Source organism: Hemiscyllium ocellatum, chromosome 30 (assembly GCF_020745735.1).
Source record: "Hemiscyllium ocellatum isolate sHemOce1 chromosome 30, sHemOce1.pat.X.cur, whole genome shotgun sequence".
Classification (NCBI taxonomy): domain Eukaryota; kingdom Metazoa; phylum Chordata; class Chondrichthyes; order Orectolobiformes; family Hemiscylliidae; genus Hemiscyllium; species Hemiscyllium ocellatum.
The window spans coordinates 51746385-51771494 of record NC_083430.1 but is presented as its reverse complement, the minus strand read 5'-3'; the positions used below and the strand labels follow the sequence as shown (position 1 = coordinate 51771494).

General features: G+C 42.3%; 1 protein-coding gene across 1 annotated transcript in view; it reads left to right on the top strand.

The window, feature by feature from the left end:
* The window catches only part of ahdc1 (AT hook, DNA binding motif, containing 1), a 206392-nt gene that overhangs the window by 45945 nt on the left and 135337 nt on the right, over positions 1 to 25110 (top strand). The window contains exon 3 of the mRNA XM_060847518.1: positions 4146 to 4213. Coding sequence (XP_060703501.1) covers positions 4146 to 4213 — 68 coding nt within the window. The remainder of the gene's footprint in view (positions 1 to 4145; positions 4214 to 25110) is intronic.

The following is a 25110-nucleotide window of genomic DNA, read 5'->3' as shown; positions in this document are numbered from 1 at the left end:
TGATGACGATTCCCAGTATGGTGTTGAAACGTCTGAAAACAAACCTTCCAGCTCAGCGAGCTAACTTACATATTTATCATCAACCTGAGCTACAAATCTTCTCAAAAAATGCTCATATTGCTGTATGTTATGATACTGGATGAGTTCATGTTAGCACCAGTGTCAACCCCCATTCAAATTCATGTGACTGTAGTTATGCAAATCATCATCTTTAAATGATCTGTTAAAGCTAATATTTCTCAAAATATAAACTAAAGACTGTTCAGTTGTTTATTCTCCTACCTTTATAAATTATGACATTTAAATATCCACAATAGCACAGGGGCCTAAATAGTTGGTGATGGAAATTGATTGAAAATTCCTGAAATCTAGCCGTGGTAATTTAACAAAAGAATACCCAAGGGACTGTAATGAAGGGAAGTACTTCGTCGGTAAGATAGTTTGAATGAAATCTTTCTTGAAATATCTGGTTGTTTTTGTCAAAAAAGAGATTTTGATGAGCAGGGATTTACTTTACATAAAACAAAAGGATTTTGTAAACTTTGCATGAGAACTGGAGAGTTTGTGTATTTGGAGTGTAGGTAATTGAAATTTCTCAGGCACTTGATTTTTAATCTCACACCTAATATTGACTCAGAGGAAATTTAACACCATCAGTAGCACCTTGCGTTTACATAGCACCATTATGTGATAAAACTACCCAAGGTGCTTTACCAAGGAAGATGATCAAATAGAATTTAATACCAAGCCAGATAAGGAGATATTCAGGCAGATCACCAAAGGTTTGGTGAAAGGGGTGGTTTAAAGCTGCATTGTAAATGAAGAAACTGAGTGAGGGAAGGAGGGAGGGAGGAAGTTGTGGGGTGGGATTCTGGGCTTAAGGTCTCAACAGTTAAATGCACAGCTGTCAGTGGTGGAGCAATTAAAACTGGGTGTACTCAGGAGACCAGGATTAAATTTAATTTTAAATTTAAAGATAAAGTAGATTTTGGTGCTAACTCATTTTTGGATTTTCATGATGGAAATTAAGAGTATTCTTCACCCTTAAGATTTCTCTGAACTGTTCAACTTTAAGTGTTTGCCATCACTATAGATTAAGTAATCTGTACTTCAGGAGTATTTAAAACAGCACTTTGAGGGTTTCCTTAATAATTTCTTGTCATGGACGAGGAAATCACCTTGGGCTTTATGCAGTGCATGTCAGTGTTCAGTACATTCTGTACAGCTCCTGTCTTGCTGTGGTACTATTCATGTAAACATGCCATGTCTGCTGGTCACCACCCCCAACCCCTCCCAACCATCACATTGAACTTGTGGTATCATTTTGTAATGTTTACAAAGCAGAGATTGTTTCTCTATTTGACATGGTGGGTGGAATTTCCCAGTTTGTTTTGTTGAAGTGTGTAGGCACATGTTAGTCACCACAGAAAACATGCCACCCCCACTGAAATGGAAACTTGCTGAATTTGGAGCTGGATGGGTGGAGTATAGGTGCATCAGTGAATCACAGGCTTCATTATTGGCATCCGGCCCACCCAGAAACTATTGGCCAGTCAAGTGTCTTCAACTCTGCTGGTTGAAGCACACTTTTTTTTGGCGGGGGGTGGGTGGGTGCTTGGGTTGGATTGGATTGGATTCCGTGATGAAAATGCAAAGAGACCTTCAGTGGGAGTCAGTGTCAAGGACACTTGCCTTTAGGAACCATTAACTGGGGATAACTGGAGGTGCCATCCCCCACTTGGGAAACTCACCATCCTTCCCGACCACTGGGGAGGCAGGTGGTGAGTTGACATTCTTAACCAATCGCTAATCCATCATTTAAGGACCTTAATGATGCATCATCAAGGTCATTCACGGACCTTCTTTCCCAAAACTTACTTGGAGGTGGTGATAAAGGAGAGGGGTTGAGTTTCTGTGAGGGCCAACTTGTTTCATCAGTTTTCTTACTTGCTACCTGCAGAGAGGGACAAACCCAGAGTTTAAGTAGATCCTGTCTAAGGGGAAGCAATTGTCTCCGGTGCTCGAATGCAGACAGCTGGGCAGGCACCACATGATCTAGTCATGGAAATTAGTGCGGGTATGAGCACAGCCTGTGCTTCAGTCATCAGCCAGGGCTCCCACCTGTTTAACTGAGGGTCTGGGTACATAGACACCATTGGAAAGGATCCAGTCCTGTTGATAGATGAGATGTTAACCAATCCCAAGATAATTCACATACGGGTCACTGTGCTGTAGCATGCATTTCGTTAACGTGAATTCGCTGTAAAGCGATTGACTGGGTATGCTGTTGCTAAAATGTGAACTTTTAAAACATGTTGGCTGTAATGCGGTTACATCACCAATACTTAGCGCTGTTTCTAAAACATGATTTTTCTGTAATACGGGAGTGTACAAGAACACAGCCATTGTGTTATAGAAGAATTACCTGTATCTGGTAGTGAACTTCCATGCTAGCGATACATTGAAGTGCAAATTTAGATTTGAATTAATATATTCAACAACATTGCAGTATGAATGTTTTTGCAGTGCTTATTAACTTGATGGGTCCATGTTTATGCAACAAACTAATGGCAGACCTGACTCTTAATATTGAATCTCAGTAAAATCTTAATAGTAACATGATGTATTTCAATGCTTCCTATGTAATTTTCTTTGAATCATAAAAATTGTGAATTTATGCATTTCATTAAGCTTTATTCTGTAGATTCTATCACCATTTGATTCCATTGTACACCATTGTACAGTTGTCTAATTTTTGTTTTTCAATAAAAAAACCCTTCACACTTAATATATGCAAAAAAAGGTATGATAAACTGCAGGATGTCTTTACATATATTCGAAAAAGTGCTCATCCACTTTGGAAAGGTGCTTTTAATCAGCTACCAGCTAATTTCTTTGAAATTATCACATCACATCTAGAAGGTTGGAATAATGCTTTAAATAAAATTCTGAGGAAAAAAGAATATGTCATTCAGTGTTTTTTAATTCACAGAATATCACAGTATCCCTACAGTGTGGAAACAGGCCATTCAGTCCACTGACCCTCTGAGGACCATCCCACCCAGACCTGTCTACCTACCCTTTCCCTGTAACCCTACATTTTCCATGGCTAACCTGTACATCCCTGAGCACTATGGGTAATTTAGCATGGCCAATTCACCCAGCTTGCACATCTTTGGATTGTGGGAGGAAACTGGAGCACCCGGAGGAACCTCACACAGGCACAGCGAGAATATGCAAACTCCACACTGACAGTTGCCTCAGGGTGGAATTGAACCCAGGTCCCTGGTGCTGTGAGGCAGCCGTGCTAACCACCGAGCCACTGAAGATGTAAAAGAAAAGCTTTTTTTTCCATTCATGCATTCATTCATTCACTTATAGATGGAATTTTGCCTGCTGATCCTTCATATGCCTCTTTGAAGGGTGCTGGTAGTTGCACAGAATGTAATGTCCCTTAATTTTATTAATGCATTAACTGGCATGAATGTAATTAACAGCATTCTTGGGAATAGATTGTTTCAAAGACATATCGATGAAGGCGGGACAGTCTCTAAACTATTTGTTCTTCCCTGAAGTAGCATATTGTCCATGATGGACCTTTAACATTGCTCCAATCTGCTTGACAGTGGAGCCATGTATACTTGTCACTATACTTTGGTACATGTGACAATAAATCAATCAATCAACTTCTCCATTTAGACAGTGGCATAAAATAGTGAATTTCAGTGATGGTAGAGTATTTGCTTCACCTGACCTTCATCCTCTGTGAACTTAGTCTTCACTGATCCTCTTAAAGTTCTAAAAGAGAGCGAGAGAGTACAAGTGGGAAGTGTAGAACCAGCACAGGATGTAAATAAAAGCAAGCCATTTATGACTGAGATGTAGAAGAACATGGTGGGTGATGAATCTTTGGAGATCTCTACCCCAAACACGTCTGAAAACTCACTCATTATCTGAGCTCAGGATAGAGATCATTAGATTTCCAGATGCAAACAATATTAAGGGACAGTGTGGAAATATCTCATTGAGGTAGATGATCAGCCACCACCTGAAAGGGCTGAGCCAGCGCAGGGGGCTGAATGGCCTATTCCTACTCCTGTGTTTCCTAACTTGGCAGCTTATACCTTTTTCTAATTCATTCATAGGATGTGGGCATCACTGGCCAGACCTGCATTTATTGTCCATCCCTGGAGTCACATGTAGGCCAGATCAGGTAAGGATGGCAGATTTCCTTCCCTGAAGGACATTAGTGAACCAGATGGGTTTTTACAATACTCCCCAGCACTTTCACAGTTATCGTTAGATTTGGATTTGTTTGCGATTTTTAAGAAAGTTTGTAGCTTAGGTTGCTCGCTGAGCTGGTGGATTAGTTCTCAGACACTTTGTCACCATGCTAGGTAACATCACCAGTGAGGCTCTGGTGAAGTGCTGGTGTTCTGACCTGCTTTCTATTTATGTGTCTTGGTCTCTTAAAATGGGTGAAAGCATTTCCGATTCTTTTTCTCAGTTTAACCCTATACCAACAACCAGTAAAACGAATGTAATTTACAAAATGTCATGCAAGGACTGTAACAAACACTACATCAGGCAGATTGACAGAAAACTAGCCACCAGGGTACATGAACACCAATTAGCCACCAAAAGACATGACATACTCTCACTAGTATCCTTCAATACAGATAAAGAAAGACATCATTTCGACTGGGACAGGATGGGACACCTATCCTGGGACAGGCTAAACACTGACACGCATGGCAATTCCTAGAGGCCTGACATCCAAACCAGAACTACATGAATAAACACATTGATTTGGACCCCATTTACCAGCCTCTGAGAAAAAGAACTGAAAATGATATCACTCACCTTAAGAGATCAAGACACAAATAGAAGGTGGGACATAACACCAGCGCTTCACCGGAGGCTCACAACTGACATTACCTAGCATGATGTCGAAACGTCTGAAAACAAACCTTCCAGCTCAGTGAGCAAACGTACAACCTGAACTTGGATTTGTGTTCCACCATCTGCACCCTAGATCATTACTGGATCTCTCAATTATTATCTAGCAACAATACTGCTAGGCCAGTGCTGCCCCTTAATGAAGTAATCTTGTATCAAGTCCTGTTTACCTGTCATTCCTATGCTGACTGAACTGCATTGACTCGTCCAATTGTAAAAATCCCCATCCTTCTATTTAAATCTGCTGTGAAACCTCCCTCTGAGTCTACAGCTCTCTGAGCTACCTGCCCCCAATTCTGACCTCATCTAGGTCCCTGATTCTTTTTTGTTATTGTTTTGCCCCATTGGGGACTTACAGTCAGCTGTCCTCTTTAATTGGAATTGTCATGAATTGTATTGTTGTGCCATTGTGGGTGGTGGTAAATTGTTTTAGTACAGGCTATATATTACAGTTCTCAACCAAACTCCTCAATTTTGGCAGAAAACTGAAACATTCTCTCTCAGAAACTCCCATTGTGGGTCTATCTAGTGAGTGTTTCTGGCTCATTTTATTTTTAAAACAACATCCATCTGTTTTCAGACAGGTAAGCTGTCTTTTTGAAGGGCTATTAAGAACTGTTGGAAAAGCCTGGAAGATGTTGACAGCTATTGTTGAATTGATTTGATTTTTTGATGTTTGGTAGTTTTAAAATACAGTCTATTTAGACTTAAAAAGGTAACACCAACTCTACCTTGCATTAGAGCAGACAGTACTGTACAAATTTGCTTATAAATATTTCAAATCCTGTGAAGAAAGGTTTTAGATTTTATTATCTGCTATATAAAAAAATGTAAATTTCTACTAAATTATTGACAGTGGAAAAAATGCCCTCCACAGAAAGAAGCTTAAGGTGTATTAGTGTATATTTTTAAATGATGTCCTTTGAGAATCAGATGGGGAACAAACACCAGTGTATGTGAATTATAAATGATCAATAAATGGAGTTGTATTTTGCACGTATGTACAAGATATTTTTATCATGTGCCTTGTCACAACAAATTTCATGATTAGGAATTTTATCACAACAGGGTCTGGATGACTCAGCATAAATGACTGAGTTTTTATAAAAGATAGCAGTTCAGTTAATCATGTAATCCAAGATTGTTATAACTCCTGACACTGATTTAGAGTCTGATTGGGAGGATGTAATCTGAAAAGTATCGCTGGGCAGTTTGTGAGCTTCATTCAAGTTGAATGGGTCTGAGAATGATTTGTATTACCTGACAGGAAATGGGGATGTGAGGTTTGAAGTATTTTTGGACCACCACCTTGTTAGTGATACTGAAGTCTCCTTACAAAAGCTCAATAGTATAAATGCTGGAAATCGATGCAAACACAGAAATTGCTGGAGAAATTCGGCAGGTCTGGCAGTATCTGTGTAAGAGTTAACATTTTGAGTCCACTAATGCTTCTTCAGATCAGAATGGTGTAAGGTCCTTTGTATTCCTGACAGACATGATGTGGAGGCGGTGGTGTTGGATTGGAATCGACAAGGTCAGAAATCACACGACACCAGGTTATAGTCCAACAGGTTTATTTGAAATCACAAGTGCTGAAGGAGCTACGCTCTGAAAACTTATGATTTCAAATAAGTCACATGACACCAGGACTGTAATGTGGTGATTTCTGACTTTTGACAAGAAGTGGAGGAGGAGCAAGAGGCCAAGTGGTGGGGAGGGCCGAGTGCAAAATACGAAGGGGTTATTAATAGCGGAGAAAGGAAATGAGTGTTAAATTAGGGAAAGGGAGAAAATCTGTCCTTGCTGCTAAATGCAAAGTAACCAATACACAAACACAGCACTGCAGTGAGGTGAGTGTGCCAGCTGAAATGGAAGCTATTTAAATTTTAGTTTGGCCAAAGACCCTAATATCCCCTCGCCCTTCCACCCACACCCCTAAGGAAAAAACAAGGTTTTAATATTTGTTGTGTAAAAGATAGGCGAGCTGGAGAATTCTCATTGCTAATATAATCTCTCTCTGGCTGTAGTAGCCTTTATTACTGGAAGCAACTGCTTACGCTGATATTTGAGTTGTGTTTGAAAGCTCCTTAAGGGCTCAACACTTTTAAAAAAAGCTCATGTTTCCCCTAAAATCGAAGAGTCAACTTCATTATGACTGGGTTATTCACAGTGTTACATCCACTTATATTCACGATTAATGAAATAATTTGTGTGAGTGAACACACTTTAGCCAGGCTTCACTGTGCTCACTTTAAATGAATTGCAGTGATTTGCAAAACAAAATGTAGCTGCAGAAATTACAATGTTGGGTAAAAATAGAAGAATCTGAAGTTATTAATAAACTCAGAACAGTTTATTTGAAATTAAGAATTGTGATAGTCAAACCCTCTAGTAGTCATGCCTGCACATGAGAATCTGACACCAGGACAAGAACTGTATTCATATGTCTAGCTGTCAGAGCTGTCAGGTACCTCATCAAAGTAAAATTTCAGGGAGTACCAGAGTAAAAATATCCCCAAGCGTTTCCAGGGTGGAGTGATGAGATTTTGTCGGCAGCTCACTACATGTTTCTTGAGCTGAGGCTGCATGAACTACTTTAAAAACAGTTGGCAATATTTTCCAACAACAGGACGTTCCTGGTATATCTTGCCTGGTCAATGGAGTGTGCAGTGAGGAGAGTGAAGCTCTTACACCATTGTCTGCATTACTTCAGTGAGAATATCTGGAGAAATTCTTTATTTTAATCTTTGCTTCCATTACAAGCTACAGGACTTTCTGTCTTTGGCTGAGGATTTAATGTTTTGCCATGAATAATCAATCTTACATTGGTATTAGTGGTGCACATCTGCGAATCTGCAAAATTTAGCTAAAATAAAACTTGCACTTTTTTCAGGGAAGACGTCAAATTTGGGGCAGTGAATTGGTTTGTCTGTGTAAGTCCAAATTGTTCAAGTACTTGGATCCAAAATTGGCTGAGAGGCAGGAAGCAGGGGGTGATGGTAGAGGAATGTTCCTGTGATTGGAAGTCTGTTTCCAGGGTTTTGCAGCACTCAGAGCTGGAACCCTTGCTGTTTGTGGATCAGACTTAAATGGAGCAGGATTGATCAAAATGTTTGTGGATAATGCAAAAACTGGTGGAGTGGTGGATAGTGAGGTGTATAGCTGTGAACTGCAGAAGGATACCAGTGGACTGGTCGGCTGGGCAGCGCAGCTGAAAATGTGTTGCTGGTTAAAGCACAGCAGGTTAGGCAGCATCTCAGGAATAGGGAATTCACAAATGGAATTCAACCTGGAAATGTGTGAGGTCTTGCATTTGAGGATGGCTAACAGGGAAAGGGATTCTATTATGAATAATTGGACCCTGGAAAGTATAGAACAACCTTGACGGGCATGTCCACAGATTCTAGAAGGCAGCAGAAAAAATGGTTAAGAAGACAGGTTGATTCTTACCTTTATCACCCATGGCATAGAATACAAGAAGAGTATATTCTGGAAGTGTATACATTTATGGTCAGACCACAACTTTTTAAGAAATGTATTCATTCATGGAATGACTGCATCTGTGGCTGGGTCAGCATTTATTGCCTGTCCCTATTGCCTTTGAGCTGCCTGTTTCAACTGCTGCAGTCCATGTGTTGGAAGCAGACCACAATGCCCTTAGACAAAGAATTCCAGAATTTTGACCCAGAGACAGTAAAGGAACAGAGATTTATTTCCAACTCAGGATGGTGAGTGGCTTGGAGGGGAACTTAGAGCGGGTGGTGTTCCTGTCTATCTGCTGCACATGCACTTTGAAACAGAAGTGGTCATGGGTTTGGAAGGTGCTGTCTGAAGATCTTTGGTAAATGTTTGCAGTACATTTTGTAAATAGTACACACTGCTGCTACTGAGTGTCAGTGGTGGAGGGAGTGGATGTTTGTGTATGCAGTGCCAGTCAAATAGCTGTTTTGTCTTGGATTGCGTCAAGCTTCTTGAGCGTTGGAGCTGCACTTGGGGAATATTCTATCACATTGCTAACTGGTGCCTTGTAGATGGTGAATATGCTTTGGGAACCCAGGAGAGAACTCACTCCAATATTCTCAGCTGCTGACCTGCTTTTGTAGCCACTGCAGTGCAGTTGTATGGCTAGTCCAGCTCAGTTACTGGGTAGTATTAAGCCCAGGGATGTTGAGAATAGGTAATTCAGTGATGGCAACAATACTAAGTGTCAAGTGATGATGGCTAGATTCTCTCTTGGAGATAGTCCATACTGGCATTTAATGATACAAATGTTACTAGCCACATTTCAATGCAAGACCGAATATAGCTTTTGCTGCATTTCAACATGGACAGCTTCAGTATCTGTGGAGTTGCAAATGGTGCTGAACATTGTGCAATCACTGGTGAACATCCTCACTTCTGCCCTTTTGATGGAGAGGAGGTCATTAATGAAGCAGCTGAAGATGGCTGGGCTTAGAACACTACCCTGAGGAACTCCTGCAGAGATGTCCTGGGACTGAGGTAACTGACCTCTAACAACCACAGATATCTTCCATTGTGCCAGGTTTGACTCCAACCAGTGGAGAATCCCACTGATTCCAGCTTTGCTAAGACTCCTTGATGTCCTATTCAGTTGAATGTGGCCTTGATGTCAAGGGCTGTCACTCTCCCCGCCCTTTTGGAATTCAGCTCTTCTGTATATGTTTGAACCAAGTTGTAATGAGGTCAGGAGCTGAGTGGCCCTGGTGGAACCCAAACTGGGCATCACTGAGCAGGTTATTGCTGAGCAGGTACTGATTAATAGCACTGTTTGTGATATCTTCCGTTACTTTGCAGAGTAGATTACTGATGGTAATTAGCTGGTTGGATTTGTCCTGCTTTTTGTGTACTGGACAAAGTGCAATGTTTTGGGTAGATGTCAGTGGTGTAGTTGTATTGAAACAGCTTGGCTAGGGGGTTTGCGGCAAGTTCTGAAGCTTGGGTCTTCAGTACTGTTGCTGGAATATTGTCAGGGCCCGTAGCCTTTGCAGTGTCCAGTACTGCCAGTTGTTTATTGTTAACATGTAGAGTGAATTGAATTGATAGAAGACTGGTATCTGTGATGCTGGACACTTCTGGAGGATGCGAGATGGATCATCCACTCAGCACTTCTGGCTGAAGATTGTTGCAAATGCTTCAGCTTTATCGTTTGCGCTGATGGCGCCGGGCTCTTCCATCATTGAAGGCAGGAATATTTGTGGAGCCGTCTCCTGCCCCAGTGAGGAGTTTAGTTGTCAATTAACTTTCACGTCTGGATGTTGAAGGAGTGCAGGGCTTGGATCTGATCCATTGGTTATGTAACTGCTTAGTTATTAGTATCATTTGCTGTGTATGCTGTTTGGATTGTGAGCAATCCTGTGTTGTAGCTTCATCAGGTTGCCCCCCCTCATTTTCAGATGTGCCTGGTGATGCTCCTGGCATGTTGTCCTACACTCTCCATTGAACCATTGAACTTCTGCAACCTTGTTGACTTGAATAACAACCCAATATGCCTTATTCTGTTCGTATTTCTAATACTGCACAGGTTGTGGGACCTGACAATATTCCAGTAATAGCGCTAATTGTATTCCAGAACCAGCCGTGCCCCTATCAAAGCTGTTCAGTACAGCTTCAACACTGGCACCTATGTGACAATGTGAAAAGTTGTCCTGCGTTTAAAAAGCAGGACAGATCCTAATAGTTTACTGCATCAACAGTCTACATACATTCAAGCATCAGTAACATGATGGAAGGGGTCAGTGGCAGTGCTTTCAAGCAGTATTTGCAAACAAATGACCAGCTCACTCACACGCTGGCTTCTGTCAGGGCCACTTGCCTCACAACCTTATTACATCCTTGGTTTGACAAAAAAAGCTGAATTTAAATGAGATGTGAATGATTTCCCTTAATGTTAAAGCAGCAGTTATATGTATGGCATCAAGTAGATGGTATAAAGCAGTGATGTGCTACTGAGACTATATAAAGCTCTGGTTAGGCCCCATTTAGAACACTGTGTCCAGTTTTGGCCCCCACACCTCAGGAAGGACATACTGGCACTGGAGCATGTCCAGCGGAGATTCGCACTTATGACCCCTGGAATAGTAGGCCTAACATATGATGAACAGCTGAGGATCCTGGGATTGTATTCATTAGAGTTTAGTAGGTTGAGGGAAGATCTAATAGAAACTTATAAGATAATGCATGGCTTAGAAAGGGTAGATGCTGGGAAATTGTTTCCTTCAAGCTACTAGGACCCATGGGCACAGTCTTAGAATTAGAGGGGAGTCAAGACATTTTGTTAGCTAGAGAGTAATGGGCCTTCGGAATTCATTGCCACGGAACGCAGTGGAGGCAGAGACGTTAAATGTCTTCAAGGCAGAGATTGATAAATTCTTAAACTCGCAAGGAATTATGAGCTACGGGGAGAGTGTGGGTAAGTAACGTTGAAATGCCCATCAGCCATGATTGGCAGACTGAACTCGATGGGCCGAATGGCCTTACTTCCACTCTATTTCTTATGGTCTTATAGACCTTGCAAACCTGGAGGAAAACACCCCTGATGGAGGAACACAAAAGGAAATGCTCATGGGTATTGGAGGACAATCATCCCAGACTTAGGACATCTCTGCAAAAGTTCCTCAGGTTACATTTAGAATTAGCCTGTTCCAAGATGTGATTACACACCTCTGGAGCAGGTGGCACTTTAACCTGTGTCTCCTGGACCAGAGGTAGGGGCAATATCACTGTGCCCCAAGGACCCTTCAGTACCGTGTCCTGGACCCAACCATCTTCATCAGCTTCGTCAATTACTTTATCTTCTTGTGACCCACAGACCACAATCAGTGAAGGTGGGCAACAGCACCTCCACACCAATCCACTAGCCTCCTGCTGTACTCTCTGTACACTCATGGCTGTGCAGCCAATTTTCATACGAGCGCCATCTACAAGTTTACTTATCAAACAATGGCAAGATAGAATACAGCAAAGAGAATAGTTCAAGACATGGTGCAGAGATAGCATTCTCTTCCCCAACATCAGCAAAACTAAGGAGCTGGTCAACTTCAGGAAGCAAGGAAGAGGGCATGTCACTATCTACATCAATGGAACTGAGCTGGAGATGGTCAAGAGCATCGAGTTCCTAGGAGTGGCGATGACCAAGAATCTGACCTGGACCTCCCATGTTTATACAATAGTCATAAAGGCACAACAACATTTTTTCCTACAAGGCTGAGGAAATTCAGCATGCTGATAAGGACCCTCCCCAACCTTTACACATGCACCATAGAAAGCATTTTATCTGGATGCTTCATGGCTTGGTATGGCAACTCTCCAAGACCGTAAGAAACTACAGAGAGTTATGAACATTACGGAAGCTGACCTCTCATCCATTGACTCCATCTATACTTCTCATTGCTTCGGAAAGGCTGCCAACGTCATCAAAGACCCTTCCCACTCCAGTTATAATCTCTTCTGTCAGGCAGAAGATACAGTACCTACGCACATGTACCAACAGGTTCAAGAACAGCTTCCTCCCCGCTGTTGTTAAATTTTTGAATGGACTGCTCAAATTTCAGATCTCATGTTGATCCAGCATTTTGTGTGCCTTCTCTGCAACTGTAACTTTGTGTTCCTCGCTCTGTTCTATCACCCCATGATCTTTATATGTTGTAATCTGCCTGTACTGCATAGAAGTCAACATATTTCACTGTACTCAGGTACGTGTGACAATAATAAATCAAGTGTGGATGTTCAGTGATAATTGCACAACATTTAGCACCATTCGTGCCTCCTCCATTACTGAAGTAGTCACTGGCCATATACAGTCAAACCTGGTTGACGTCTGGTTTGGGCTGGTAAACGGCAAATAATACCTATGCCACAAAAATGCCAGGCAATGACCATCTCCAACACATTTTCACCAGCAAATCCCCCATTATTTTGTAGGGTTATCATTGACCAGAAACTGACCTGGCCTTACTATATGAATCTGAAAATGTGTTGGTGGAAAAGCGCAGAAGGTCACGCAGCATCCAAGCAACAGGAGATTTGACATTTCGGGCATAAGCCCTTCTTCAGGAATTCCTGAAGAAGGGCTTATGCCCAAAACGTCGAATCTCCTGTTCCTTGGATGCTGCCTGACCTGTTGTGCTTTTCCAGCAACACATTTTCAGCTCTGATCTCCAGCATCTGCAGTCCTCACTTTCTCCTTACTATATAAATCCTATGGGTACTAGGGATTCTCCAGCGAGTAACCTACCTGCTGTCTGCTCAGTGCCTCTCTCTCCAAGGCACGTGTCAGGAGTGTGATGAAGTAACAGAAAATGCGGGCGTATCTCAGTGTCTGTGGGGAGAGAAACAGAATTGATGCTTTGAGCTTGATGTAACCTTTTTCAGAACGGAAAGGGATTGTTTCTTTATGCTGAAGACTGTGGATGGGAAGGAGGAGAAGCCTACTCACAATCCAAGACCAAGTGGTTGGAAAAGGTGGAGAAGGGAAGGTTGGATGTAAAGAAAAGCATGGAAAGGAGACAATTGGTTTGTGCCCCCCCACCCCACCCCATGCTGCCAGACTTCCTGAGTTTCTCCAGCACTTTGCTTTTATTTCAGATTTCCAGCATCCTTAGTATTTTGCTTTTGATTTTTACGATGGAATGATCCCAGTTGTTTGGGTGAGTACAGCTCCAGCATCACTCCTGAGGCCTGACACTATCTGGGAGAGAGCAGTCAAGTGAATGGCACTCCATCCCAACAATTAAACATTCACTCCCTTCACCAGTCGCAGCAATGTGTACCATCTATAAGATGCACTGCAGGCATTCACCAAGGTCATTTGACATCATTTCCCAAACCTGCAGCCCTTAACACCTCACCGTCCTGACTTGGAAATGTATCACTGTCCCTTCACTGTCACTGGGTCAAATTGGAGGACCCTCCTCCATAACAGCACTGCAGGTATCCCTACACCCCAAAGACTGCAGCAGTTCAAGAAACCAGGTGGCAACCAACCTTTCAAGGGTAATTAGTGATGGACTGGAAATGCTTACCTAGCTATGATCCCATAGCGAGGAGTGACATCAGCACTGAGGCATGCAGGCTCAATGTTCCTTTTATGAGTGCATCCATATCTCACTGAACTTCGACATTTATATATACTTTGAAAAAGTGTTTTGCTTTTCTATTTCAATACAAAGTAAATAACTGTGTCTCTGTCGCGCGCTCTCCATTTCTCTCCCTCTGTGTGTGTGTGTGTGTGTCTCTCTCTCTCTCTCCCTCTCTCTCCCCCTTGCCCCTCTCTCTCTGCCCGTCTGTCTCTGTTTCAGCTGTGGCCCTAGGACTGATACTGCACTAGTTACGGCCTACAACTTTAAAATGCCCCATTTATCCTAATCCCCCTTTCTGACCATGAAGTATTCCGTTATCCATGAAATTATCTCTCTCCCAAATCTGTGTGCCCTTATCTTGTGTATCAACCTTTTGTGAGGCACTTTATTGAGTGCCTTTTGTAAACCCAGGTAAAGTATATCTCTTGAGATAATGAAATAAAAAAAGTAAACTATACTTAAAGCCATTGTGTTACTTTCAAAACATGAGGCCAACATTTAGGCCATTTAATCTTCATTCCCCCCCTCCCGCCTTCTCTCTCTCTCTCGCTCGCTCGCTCTCTCGTTCACTCTCTCTCTTGGTCTGTGTCTCCCCCTGCCTCCGGATTCCAGTAGAAATGAGTTTACTAACTTCTCAGTTATTCAGTTACACCCGTCATCCACAGCAAATTCTGGGTCATTACCATTTGCTGCATTAAAAAGGAATTATCTCAACAACTCCAGTGATTTTTTTCCATTAATTTATTGGATGTGGACATTTCTGACTGGGTCAGCATTTATTCCCCATCCCTAGTTGCCCCTTGAGAAGATGGGGGTGAGCTACCTTCTTGAACAGCTGCAGTCCATGTGCTGTAGGTAGACCCTCAATACCATTAGGAGGGAGATTAGATTAGATTAGATTAGATTACTTACAGTGTGGAAACAGGCCCTTCGGCCCAACAAGTCCACACCGACCCGCCGAAGCGCAACCCACCCATACCCCTACATTTACCCCTTACCTAACACTACGGGCAATTTAGCATGGCCAATTCACCTGACCTGCACATCTTTGGACTGTGGGAGGAAACCGGAGCACCCGGAGGAAACCCACGCAGACACGGGGAGAACGTGCAAACTCCACACAGACAGTCGCCTGAGTCGGGAATTGAACCCAGGTCTCAGGCGCTGTGAGGCAGCAGTGCTAACCACTGTGCCACCGTGCCGCCCACAACTCCTGTTCTGGATTTGGACCCAGTGATACTGAAGGAATGAAGGAATACTGATATATTTCCAAGTCGGATGATAAATGGTTTTAGGAGCTTTTAGGTCCCATGACCCTGCTGGCCCTGTCCTTCTAGAGAGCAGCAATCATGACATGTCCGGCAGAAAACCTTTTGACCTGTGTCTCCTGGAGCTTAGCAGGACTTATACACTTAATGGTAAGGTCCTCGGGAGTGTTGCTGAACAAAGAGACCTTGGAGTGCAGATTCATAGCTCCTTGAAAGTGGAGTCACAGAAAGATAGGATAGTGAAGAAGGTGTTTGGTATGCTTTCCTTTATTGGTCAGAGTATTGAGTACAGGAGTTGGGAGGTCATGTTGCAGTGTACAGGACATTGGTTAGGCCACTGTTGGAATATTGCGTGCAGTTCTGGTCTCCTTCCTATCGGAAAGATGTTGTGAAACTTGAAAGGGTTCAGAAAAGATTTACGAGGATGTTGCCAGGGTTGGAGGATCTGAGCTACAGGGAGAAGCTGAACAGGCTGAGTTGTTTTCCCTGGAGCGTCGGAGGCTGAGGGGTGACCTTCGGGTAAAAAATGAGGTCTGCAGATGCTGGAGATCACAGCTGAAAATGTGTTGCTGGTTAAAGCACAGCAGGTTAGGCAGCATCCAAGGAATAGGAAATTCGACGTTTCGGGCATAAGCCCTTCATCATTCCTGATGAAGGGCTTATGCCCGAAACGCCGAATTTCCTATTTCTTGGATGCTGCCTAACCTGCTGTGCTTTAACCAGCAACACATTTTCAGCTGAGGGGTGGCCTTATAGAGGTTAACAAAATTATGAGGGGCATGGATAGGATAAATAGGCATAGTCTTTTCCCTGGGGTGGGGGAGTCCAGAACTAGAGGGCATAGGTTTAGGGTGAGAGGGGAAAGATATAAAAGAGACCTCAGGGGCAACTTTTTCACGCAGAGGGTGGTACATGTATGGAATGAGCTGCCAGAGGATGTGGTGGAGGCTGGTCCAATTGCAACATTTAAGAGGCATTTGGATGGGTATATGAATTGAAAGAGTTTGGAGGGATATGGGCCGGATGCTGGCAGGTGGGACTAGATTGGGTTCAGAAATCTGGTCGCATGGACAGGTTGGACCGAAGGGTCTGTTTCCATGCTGTACATCTCTATGACTCTAAGACTCTAATGGGAACTGTTCTTCATCCATCCTGTCTAACTTCCTTAAATAAACAAAGAAATCACTGGAGAAACTCAGCAGGTCTGGCAGCACGTGTGGAGAGAAACAGTCTAACCCTCAAAGTTAACTTCCTCCAACAATTTCTGTTTCTGTTTGTTTCAGATTTCCAGCGTCTGCCGTTCTGTTAACTTTAACAGCACTTCATTGGCTTCGGGATGTACTCAGGTCAAGAGGCACAATATAAATCTATTTTGTTTCTGTCTTGTTTTGATTCGATCCTCTAATAATGAACTGTAGTTTGTTTCTCTCCCCCCCCCCCCCCACCACCACCATCAAAGTTTGATTATTTGCTGTTGGAATTAATATTGAGCCTGTAACTAATATGAGACCAAGCGTAAATGTGAATGCAGCGCATCTGTACAAAAAGAAAAAACATGGTTTTAATGTTCTTGATATAGGCAGTGATGAAGGTTTTCCCACACCCTAAAGGGTAGTTACAAGAGTATTTGTCTCTGTGCTTGCTCCCACGTTATGATGAGCCAAACAGCTGTTTTGCAGTCAGTATTGGTATTGTGCACTGCGGCACATGCACTGGTTATAATAAACTGACTGTTGCACAGAATATCTGCGTTTTTGGGTCCAGTTCAATATTCCTTTTCTTTCCCCTTGAACCACCTGCATGAATTGTTGATTCCTGTAGTGCTCTGGAAGCCAGTTGCAGCATTATGGCAAATGGGAATCCAGGCAGAGTCCCATTGTAGGAGGATTGTGAAAAATCGATGATTGTTATTCTAAGAACAGTTCAGCTTGCAGCAAACTGTGTGGCTGAAGCTAACAGAAAATAAATGCAAGCGACGCCAAGATCACTGTTGTGTCACAGAGTAATTCTCTACAAGGGATATATTTTCAATAGATTTCTGAGGCATTAGCCGGTGTGGGGAATAGTACGCGACGGTCAGACTGAGTTCACATGAATGGTGGTGCACATTCCAAGAACTGAGTGGCCAGTCTCTGTTCCCATTTCTGCAGTAATTCACTTGTACAGAATGTTAGGGACTGAATCTGAATAGCAGTTTGTTGTTGGTGACTTGTTCACTGCTCTGCGACCGTCCTGTAGATAAACAGATGTCAAATACATTCTTCTCCTTTATCCTCTCTCTCTTTCTGTTCTTCTTCTGCCTCTTACCCCCCCCGCTCGCTCTCCCTCTTCCTCTCCCTTCATTTTTATTACTGTATGTTCTCTTTTTCTCTCTCTCTGTCTCTCCACCTCTCTCTCTCCTCCTCGCTTTTGTGCTCTCTCTCTCTCTCTTTGTAGCCCTGTCCATTTCACTACCACCACTCCTGCCCATCAACCAAACTCTAGTACATCCAATACGAAAGTAACATTAAGAAGTCTGGCACTTATGTGGTATGGTATTATTGTTGTTACACGAGATATAGACACTACTGGTGAGGTCCATTCCTAATTGCCCTTCAGTTGAGTGGCTCACTTGGCCATTTCTGAGGGCATTTAGTAGTTGACTATGTTGCTGAGAGTCTGGAGTCACATGTAGATCAGACCAGGTACGGCCAACAGATTTCCTCCCAGCTTGGTGTGCTGGGGCTGTTGGGTGGAGTAGGACTCCTCCCTATGCAGCTTGAACAACAAAGTATCTTCTCCCCTGTTTGGTCCTGTTTTGTAGTGTGTGTGCTACCATGCTAAACACTGCCAGCTAGTCACTGGGGTATATTTGCTGCCACCATCCTCTTTCCTTGATTGGGTTGAGGGTCTACTTGGTAAGACCATAAGACAGCAGCAGAAGTAGTCCATTTCCCCATGAAGCACATGCGTGAGTTGTTGATTCCTGTAATGCACAGGAAGCCGGTTTCTCGGCCATTCAGTGAGATCATGGCTGGTGAGATCATGGCTGATGTGATCATCCACAACTCCCCTCTCTTGCCTTTTCCCCTTAACCTTTGCACAGCAGGTCAGGCAGCATTCAAGGAGCAGGAGAGTCAGCATTTCGGGAATAAACTTTACTGAGACTTTTGGGAAAATAGCATGTATAGGTCTTCACCTTCTAAGATCCTAAGATGTTCTCACGCAAGTCCTTATGATATCTTTAGCATGTGTGGAGCTTAATGCAGTTTTCAACATTAACCATTTCAGCGACATTACTTTATAGAGCAGTATTTGTTTGGAAATTCAGCAATCCAAACATGTTCTTCTGGTCGCAGAGTTATGGCCCATAATCCTCAATCTCTGTAAAGATCAAGCAACGTTTTACACCGATGCCATTTTAAAAAAAATTAGCTTAGACAGATGTATTTGTTAAATCTGTTTTTTAAAAATATATTAAATAAAGAAATGTGAAGTAACTGTGCTGCTGTCAAGTTCCCATTCTTTACTTCATTTGTGAGGTGAGGGTGTTGTAAGCAAAGCCAGCAACTGTTGTGAAGCTGGAGGGCAGCAGCATGTTTGCAAACTACTCGCTGCCTTTTACTTCTCAGTTTTTCAGAGGACCACAGTGCTGTGCCGGAAATCACTAACAAGCCAGACAGGATAAGGACAGGAGATTCTCTTCCCTGAACGAATTGGTGTGATGGATTTTTTTGACGAGCCGGTGGCCTTTAGTGGATTTTTTTTCACATTTGTTCAATATTTAAATAAAATGTGGGGGTTGGTGTCCAGACTGTTAGCCCTGGCCTTTAGAGTTTCTAGTTTAGCAATAATATAACCACCATGTAATTGTACCCTAGTCATTGTCAGTAAGAATGGAGGAGGGGTAAGTACATTGAGTACCCACTGTCTGAGCTAGTTTTCAAAGCATTGCCTGGCGCAGGGACAGAGGTGTCAGACGAATTGTTCCATTAGCTCCTGTTCCTGACCCAGAGATAAATTTGACGGATTTGTGAGGTACTACTTGGATGATTTTCTTACAAATTGAACAACTAAAATGTAGAGAATGTAATAACACTTAACAGAAAAGACAGTGGCATAAAGTTCTGTTTGGTGCTATGCAGATAGTTACTCAATGGATGTGGTAATTAATTTAGCATGAACACTTCTATTTCTGCTGAGATATTAATCACTGGAACATGATATAAATATGCACTCGGTGGAGATGGGCTGGTGACTGTTCAGCCTCTGCCCACATCGTGACACCTCAATTGTGGCAGACCTTCATATGTAGAACAAAGACATCGCTGTGTTTCTGTATTATCTTTTGCATCACACTGTTCCCCAGGTGAAAGCTGAAGCAGTTTTTAGATGGTAATTTTAAACCATTTGGTTTAGTGGAAGTATCACCAACAAAAGACAGGCCTTGGCATATTGAGTGGTGTTTCAAAAATGTGCAATGCTTTGTTATGCTTAGCTGGGATTAAAGTGGGGAGTATGAATTTAGTGTGCAAGTACTACAGGGCTGGGAAATGGTGGTAATGAGATTGTTCAGACAGTTGGATAAGCTCCTTTATGGATTGGTGTTGCCTGCTCACCCTTCAGATCTGGTTTTGAAAATTGCCCAGACCTTCAAAAGCTTATGGCCATGTGGCTGTAAGGTAAAAATAAAGCAGTCTGGTTTGAACTTGGCTTTTTATGATTGTACTCTTCTAATCCACCGCAACTGGAATGAAGTTAACCATCACTCTGAGACCATAAGAATGACTAATGTGGAAAATTGAAGCCAGTTCTACTAGCAGGTGGAGTAGGTTCCCAGTTCAGCTGTGCCCTAATTTTAAAATTCTGATCCTGGCCTTCAGGCCCTCCCTGGTCTCTCTCTCTTTATCTCCATGTTCATCTTCAGTCCCACAACCCTCTCAAATCTGCGTTCCTAATTCTGTGCATTTCCAATTTGTGCCATCATTATGGTGGCTCTGTCTTCAGCTGCCTCTGTCTCAGTGATGGAATTTCACAGTTGAACCTCTCCACCTTTCTTTCCATCTTTAAGACACTCTGTAATACCTAGCCTTTTGATCACATTAATGGTCTTTTGCCTAATGTTGTCTTATGCAACTTGGTGTCATATTTTAATTTATATTAGTGCTGCAGAGCACCTTGCCATCTTTACAACATTGAAGATGCCATATAAATGCAGTTGTTGTTGATATTCTCTTCTGAAGCTGGGGGAAAACACATTAATTGGTGCAGAATTGAAGACATTTTAGCCTATCTTGTATCTCTTCCTGAATGGTGTTTTACACTGAAATTAGCTTGCAGTCTCCATGTAGTGGGTTTTCACATAATACTCTTAGCAATCTGTAATAAATCTTTGAAAATGTATTGTGAGCTTGACCATAACATACTGACCTGGCTCACTCACCAAGTTTACAAAATGTTGCTTTTTTGTCAACTGAATTAAAGTCAGACCCCAGGACTTAAAAAAAATATTAGATGGTAATCAAAGCTCAATCTTAGCTTTGTCAGTGAATCACAGACTACTGACTTATTCTGGAATCTTCTGAGATTTAGCAAACATGAAAATCTGAAGAACCTAAAGATTTAATGACTCATGAACAAAATAGTTTCATTTAATGACCAGTGTTTGACACCTTGTGTAAGCAATAACTTGTCAAATCGAAACTTCCCCATGTTGCATCATCCAGGTGGTTCTTAAACAATGACAGAAATTTCACCATCACACCATTGATGGAAGGTGTGCTGATCTCCGTGAAAATGAACTTGCTCCTACAAGTCCTCAGTTTGCACTGAAAAAAAGAGGTTAATGTTTTGTTTTGTTGGGAAGTTAAGGAGTTGGATGAATATTAACTATGATCTTACTGAATGGCAGAACAGACGTTGCCAGTGCTGCTTGGTCTCCTTCTGTACTCAGTTAACCTGAGTCTGCTGACTTGCTTCATTTAAACAACTCAGTTGTCACATTATCCAGACAACTTGAGGGTGCTTGGGATACAGTGATAGTGTCCATACCTTTGGACCAGGAGGCACAGCTTCAAGTCTCGCCCTGCTGTAGAGGTGAGTCGCACATCTCTGATTGGATTGATTTTAAAACACAAAAATCTAGGGAACTTCTGTTGTTCAGACCAGAGGCATGGTCTTGTTAATACGTTTTTCCCTTTTATAGGCATTCATGGTTCTCGATCTGCAGTACCATTTGTTCTTATTTCAGATTTCTAGCATCCATAACTTTGCTTATTCACTGAATTTGTTTTCAACCTCATTAGAAAGCTAGTTTTGTTACTGGTCAATATGTGCGGCATATTTGCCCACTCTGGGTGAAGTGAGAAGCTTCCTGAGTTACAGTGCAGTTCAGCATAGTCCATGTTATCGTCTTCATTTGGGGCAGCATCTTATCATGTTTTCAAAGTGACCGGTAATGTTGTCTAGCAAAGGCCTGCCAATTGGTGATAGGTACGAAGGCTGTTGTTCCTTATCTGGTATTTGAAATGCCACGTAGAAAACACCAACTGTGGATTGTATTTTCGTTTTTGGCTTTTTAGATCCATTTCTGTCTGCTCACATGCAACAGTAACCTACAGCTGCATTGCAGACTAACCAGTGATCCTTGCCTTGGGGTTCTCCATCATTGACAGATTAATGGTCAGTGACATGAATATGCAAACTGGGCATTCTTCAAATTGACTTTGAAGGAACTTCACTATCATCTCACCAGTGTGGACTGAGAGGAAACTTCATAATCACTAGTTTAGTGACAACATCTCCATTGGAAGAAATCATCTATTTGTCTTGTAATAAGTGTAGGCAGCGCAGCCTGGAACATTGGTTCCTTCAAAAATTCTAATGCACTTCAATCTAATTCACATCTATGGATGGATCTGGTTGAGGTCATGTTAATCCTGCTGAGCAGAAATGTTTAATGCAGCATGTTTTGTTGCTTTAATGGGGCACTGAGCTTTAGTTTCTTAGAGCAAAGTAATTGAAATGTGGAACAAGATGACAGAGTAAAAGTATATTTGTTAATTCACGTTCTTAATTCATCTACAGTCCATTTGCTTCTTTTTTTTTAAAAAAAACTGCCTATTAACAAGACAGATACTCTATCCCGTCAAAGGGAACTGCAGAGTAAATGAAATACCATTGGTTGGAAACAGTAAAATGTTGGGTTTTGGCTTTATCACTCTGTGCTTTCTGAAGGCTGTCTTGGCACACACACTCAGGATACTAAGCATTCCCTGAACAGAACCAGGTGGTTTTATTTCCTTGGCTGCTCTGTTTACCATGCTGGTGGTAATGGAAACCTTGTGCTTGAAGCATTGTAAAGTTTACTACATTCCAGCCCTGTAATGGATAGCTAACTGCTTCTACTGTTAATGGAAGATGAAAACGTGGTAGTCTGGGGAGGAGTACCGTGTGAGGGTGGACTTGGGACAGGGGGTAAAGGATTGGGTGGGGTGAATGGAATGAAAAACACTTTGGAAAAGAATTTGAGAAAAATAAAGGATAAAGAAAATTTCTGTTCTTAGTTATCACTATTAAGTTTGTAGTTGTGTCTTCAATTAGGAACTTATTAAAAACTGTAATTTTGATTTGTTGTTAACAGAAGAAATAAGGCATCTTGACTTTGCACACTGCATTCATCCTCATCAGTCAGTGTCCGCTCTGTTGCTAATACTGTTCTGATGCTGTCGGAGTGGAGCACACCTTGTGAGACCATTGTGATCTCTGGTCATGGTATTTATGCTCTGGTTTGGAAGGATAACACCACAGTTATTGTAACAATCTGCTGCACAGATAGCCATGTTTTTGAAATATTCTCAATAAATACAAAAACAGGATCGCTTCTAGGATGCCACCTTCTAACCCTCTATTCCTGATGAAGGGCTTTTCCCTGAAACATCTATTTTCCTGCTCCTCAGATGCTGCCTGACCTGCTGTGCTTTTTCAGCATCACTCAGATCTGTGTTTAAGGTGAAGTCACTGGATGAGCAATGTGGAACCCCATGTTAATGTTCTGACAACATGAGCTTGAATCCTGTTATTGTGGGTGGTGAACTTTGAAGTAAATAAAAATCAGGAGTTAAAGATTAGCCTAATGGTGACCATATAACCACTGGGTCACTAATGTCCTTCAGGGAAGGAAATCAGCCATCCTCACCTGGTCTGGCCTCCATGTGATTCCAGATTCTCGGTAATCTGGTTTACTTACAATTGTTCAGATGGCAATTAAGGAGGGGCAGTAACTACTGGCTGAGCTAGTGATGCCCATGCCCTGGGAAAGAATACAGGACAGTAACCATGTTAGAATAATAAATAAAAAATCCAAAACATTCCGTGTGTCTTTTATAACAGATGTTGCAATTATGAAATAATGTGTAACTTATCAGAATCCATTTGACTGTGTCTCCTTTACATTCCCCCCAGCCCCCTGAATATCCATTGAGCTTACGAATTTGTGAGACCCCCTCAATTTACATTAATATTAAATTCAACATTTTGCAAAACTCATCGCTGTTTGACATGGTCAAAAATATCATTTTGTGGTTGCGATTTTTCTGGAACAATAATTATGCCCTCTTGTAATATATATGTATATAATACAGAACAATTAAAAGCAGACTTCCTGCATATGACTTGGCAAAGACCAAGAAGATTTTAAATTCAATTCTTGGGCAGTGCTGTATTCACTGTTCTTGGGCAGGGCGGTAGTTGGAGTGGGAAATTCAGACTTGCCAAAGGAAACACCAATCCAGGGGCTTGATATTACATACCTCTGCTGGGTGTGTTTGTTTGTGTGTGGTGGTTTGGGAGGGTCAGGTGCTGGTGTTATACATGTCAAATGCAATTCCATTGGCATGGGAACAGGCCATTTGGCCCATCCAGTCCACAACGATCCTCCTAAGAGCATTCCACCCCCAGCCCTGTCCACAATCTGCAGATCTTTGGACCATGAGAGAAAACTAGGGCAGAGGCTGGGAGGAGTATATAGACCCTACCCAGTTAACCAAGGGTGGAATCGAACCTGGATCCTTGGTGCTGAGATGCAGCAGTGCTAACCACTGAGCTACTATGCCACATAGTAACCTACTCACTCCCCACCATGCCCCCATGGAGGTAGGAAATCAATAGCTGCCCATAATCACCGAATTGTTACAGTGTAGAAAGATGCCATTTGGCCCATCATGCCTGTTTTCTAAGCCAATCTCTAGCCTCCCCCTACCCCGCCCTGCCCATCCCAGCAGCTATTTCTATCTAAATAAGCATTCAGCATGTTCTTGGCTCAATCGGGCCTACCTCTACCATGGGCCTAGTCTGTGCATTCCATAACCCACGTTTTGTTTCTTTGCCATCGTCCCAGTATCATTAGAGAGAGACACAAGGGATGGTAAGGGTCACCACACTTCAGGCGAGGAATGAGGTTGAGAAGGACAATTCTTTTTGGTAACCTCAGCTGGTGTGGGATTTGACCACATGCTGTTGGCATCCAGCCATCCAGCTAACTGAGCCATTAACCCGATCTACCTGCTGTGTCAACAAATTTCTCCACATGTTGTCCTTGCTTTGTTTGTAAATCACTTTAAAATCCATGCCCTCATGTTTGTGTTCCCTTTACAAACTAGCGACTGAAAAGCCTGCTCATGAATTTGAAAATCACATCAATCACATCTTCTGTCCAGAGAGAGATGTGAGTAAGTAAGTAAGGGTCATTTGAATTTGTTAAAAGTTTGACTGACTAAAGTAATGACACCAAAATATGGCCAACATGA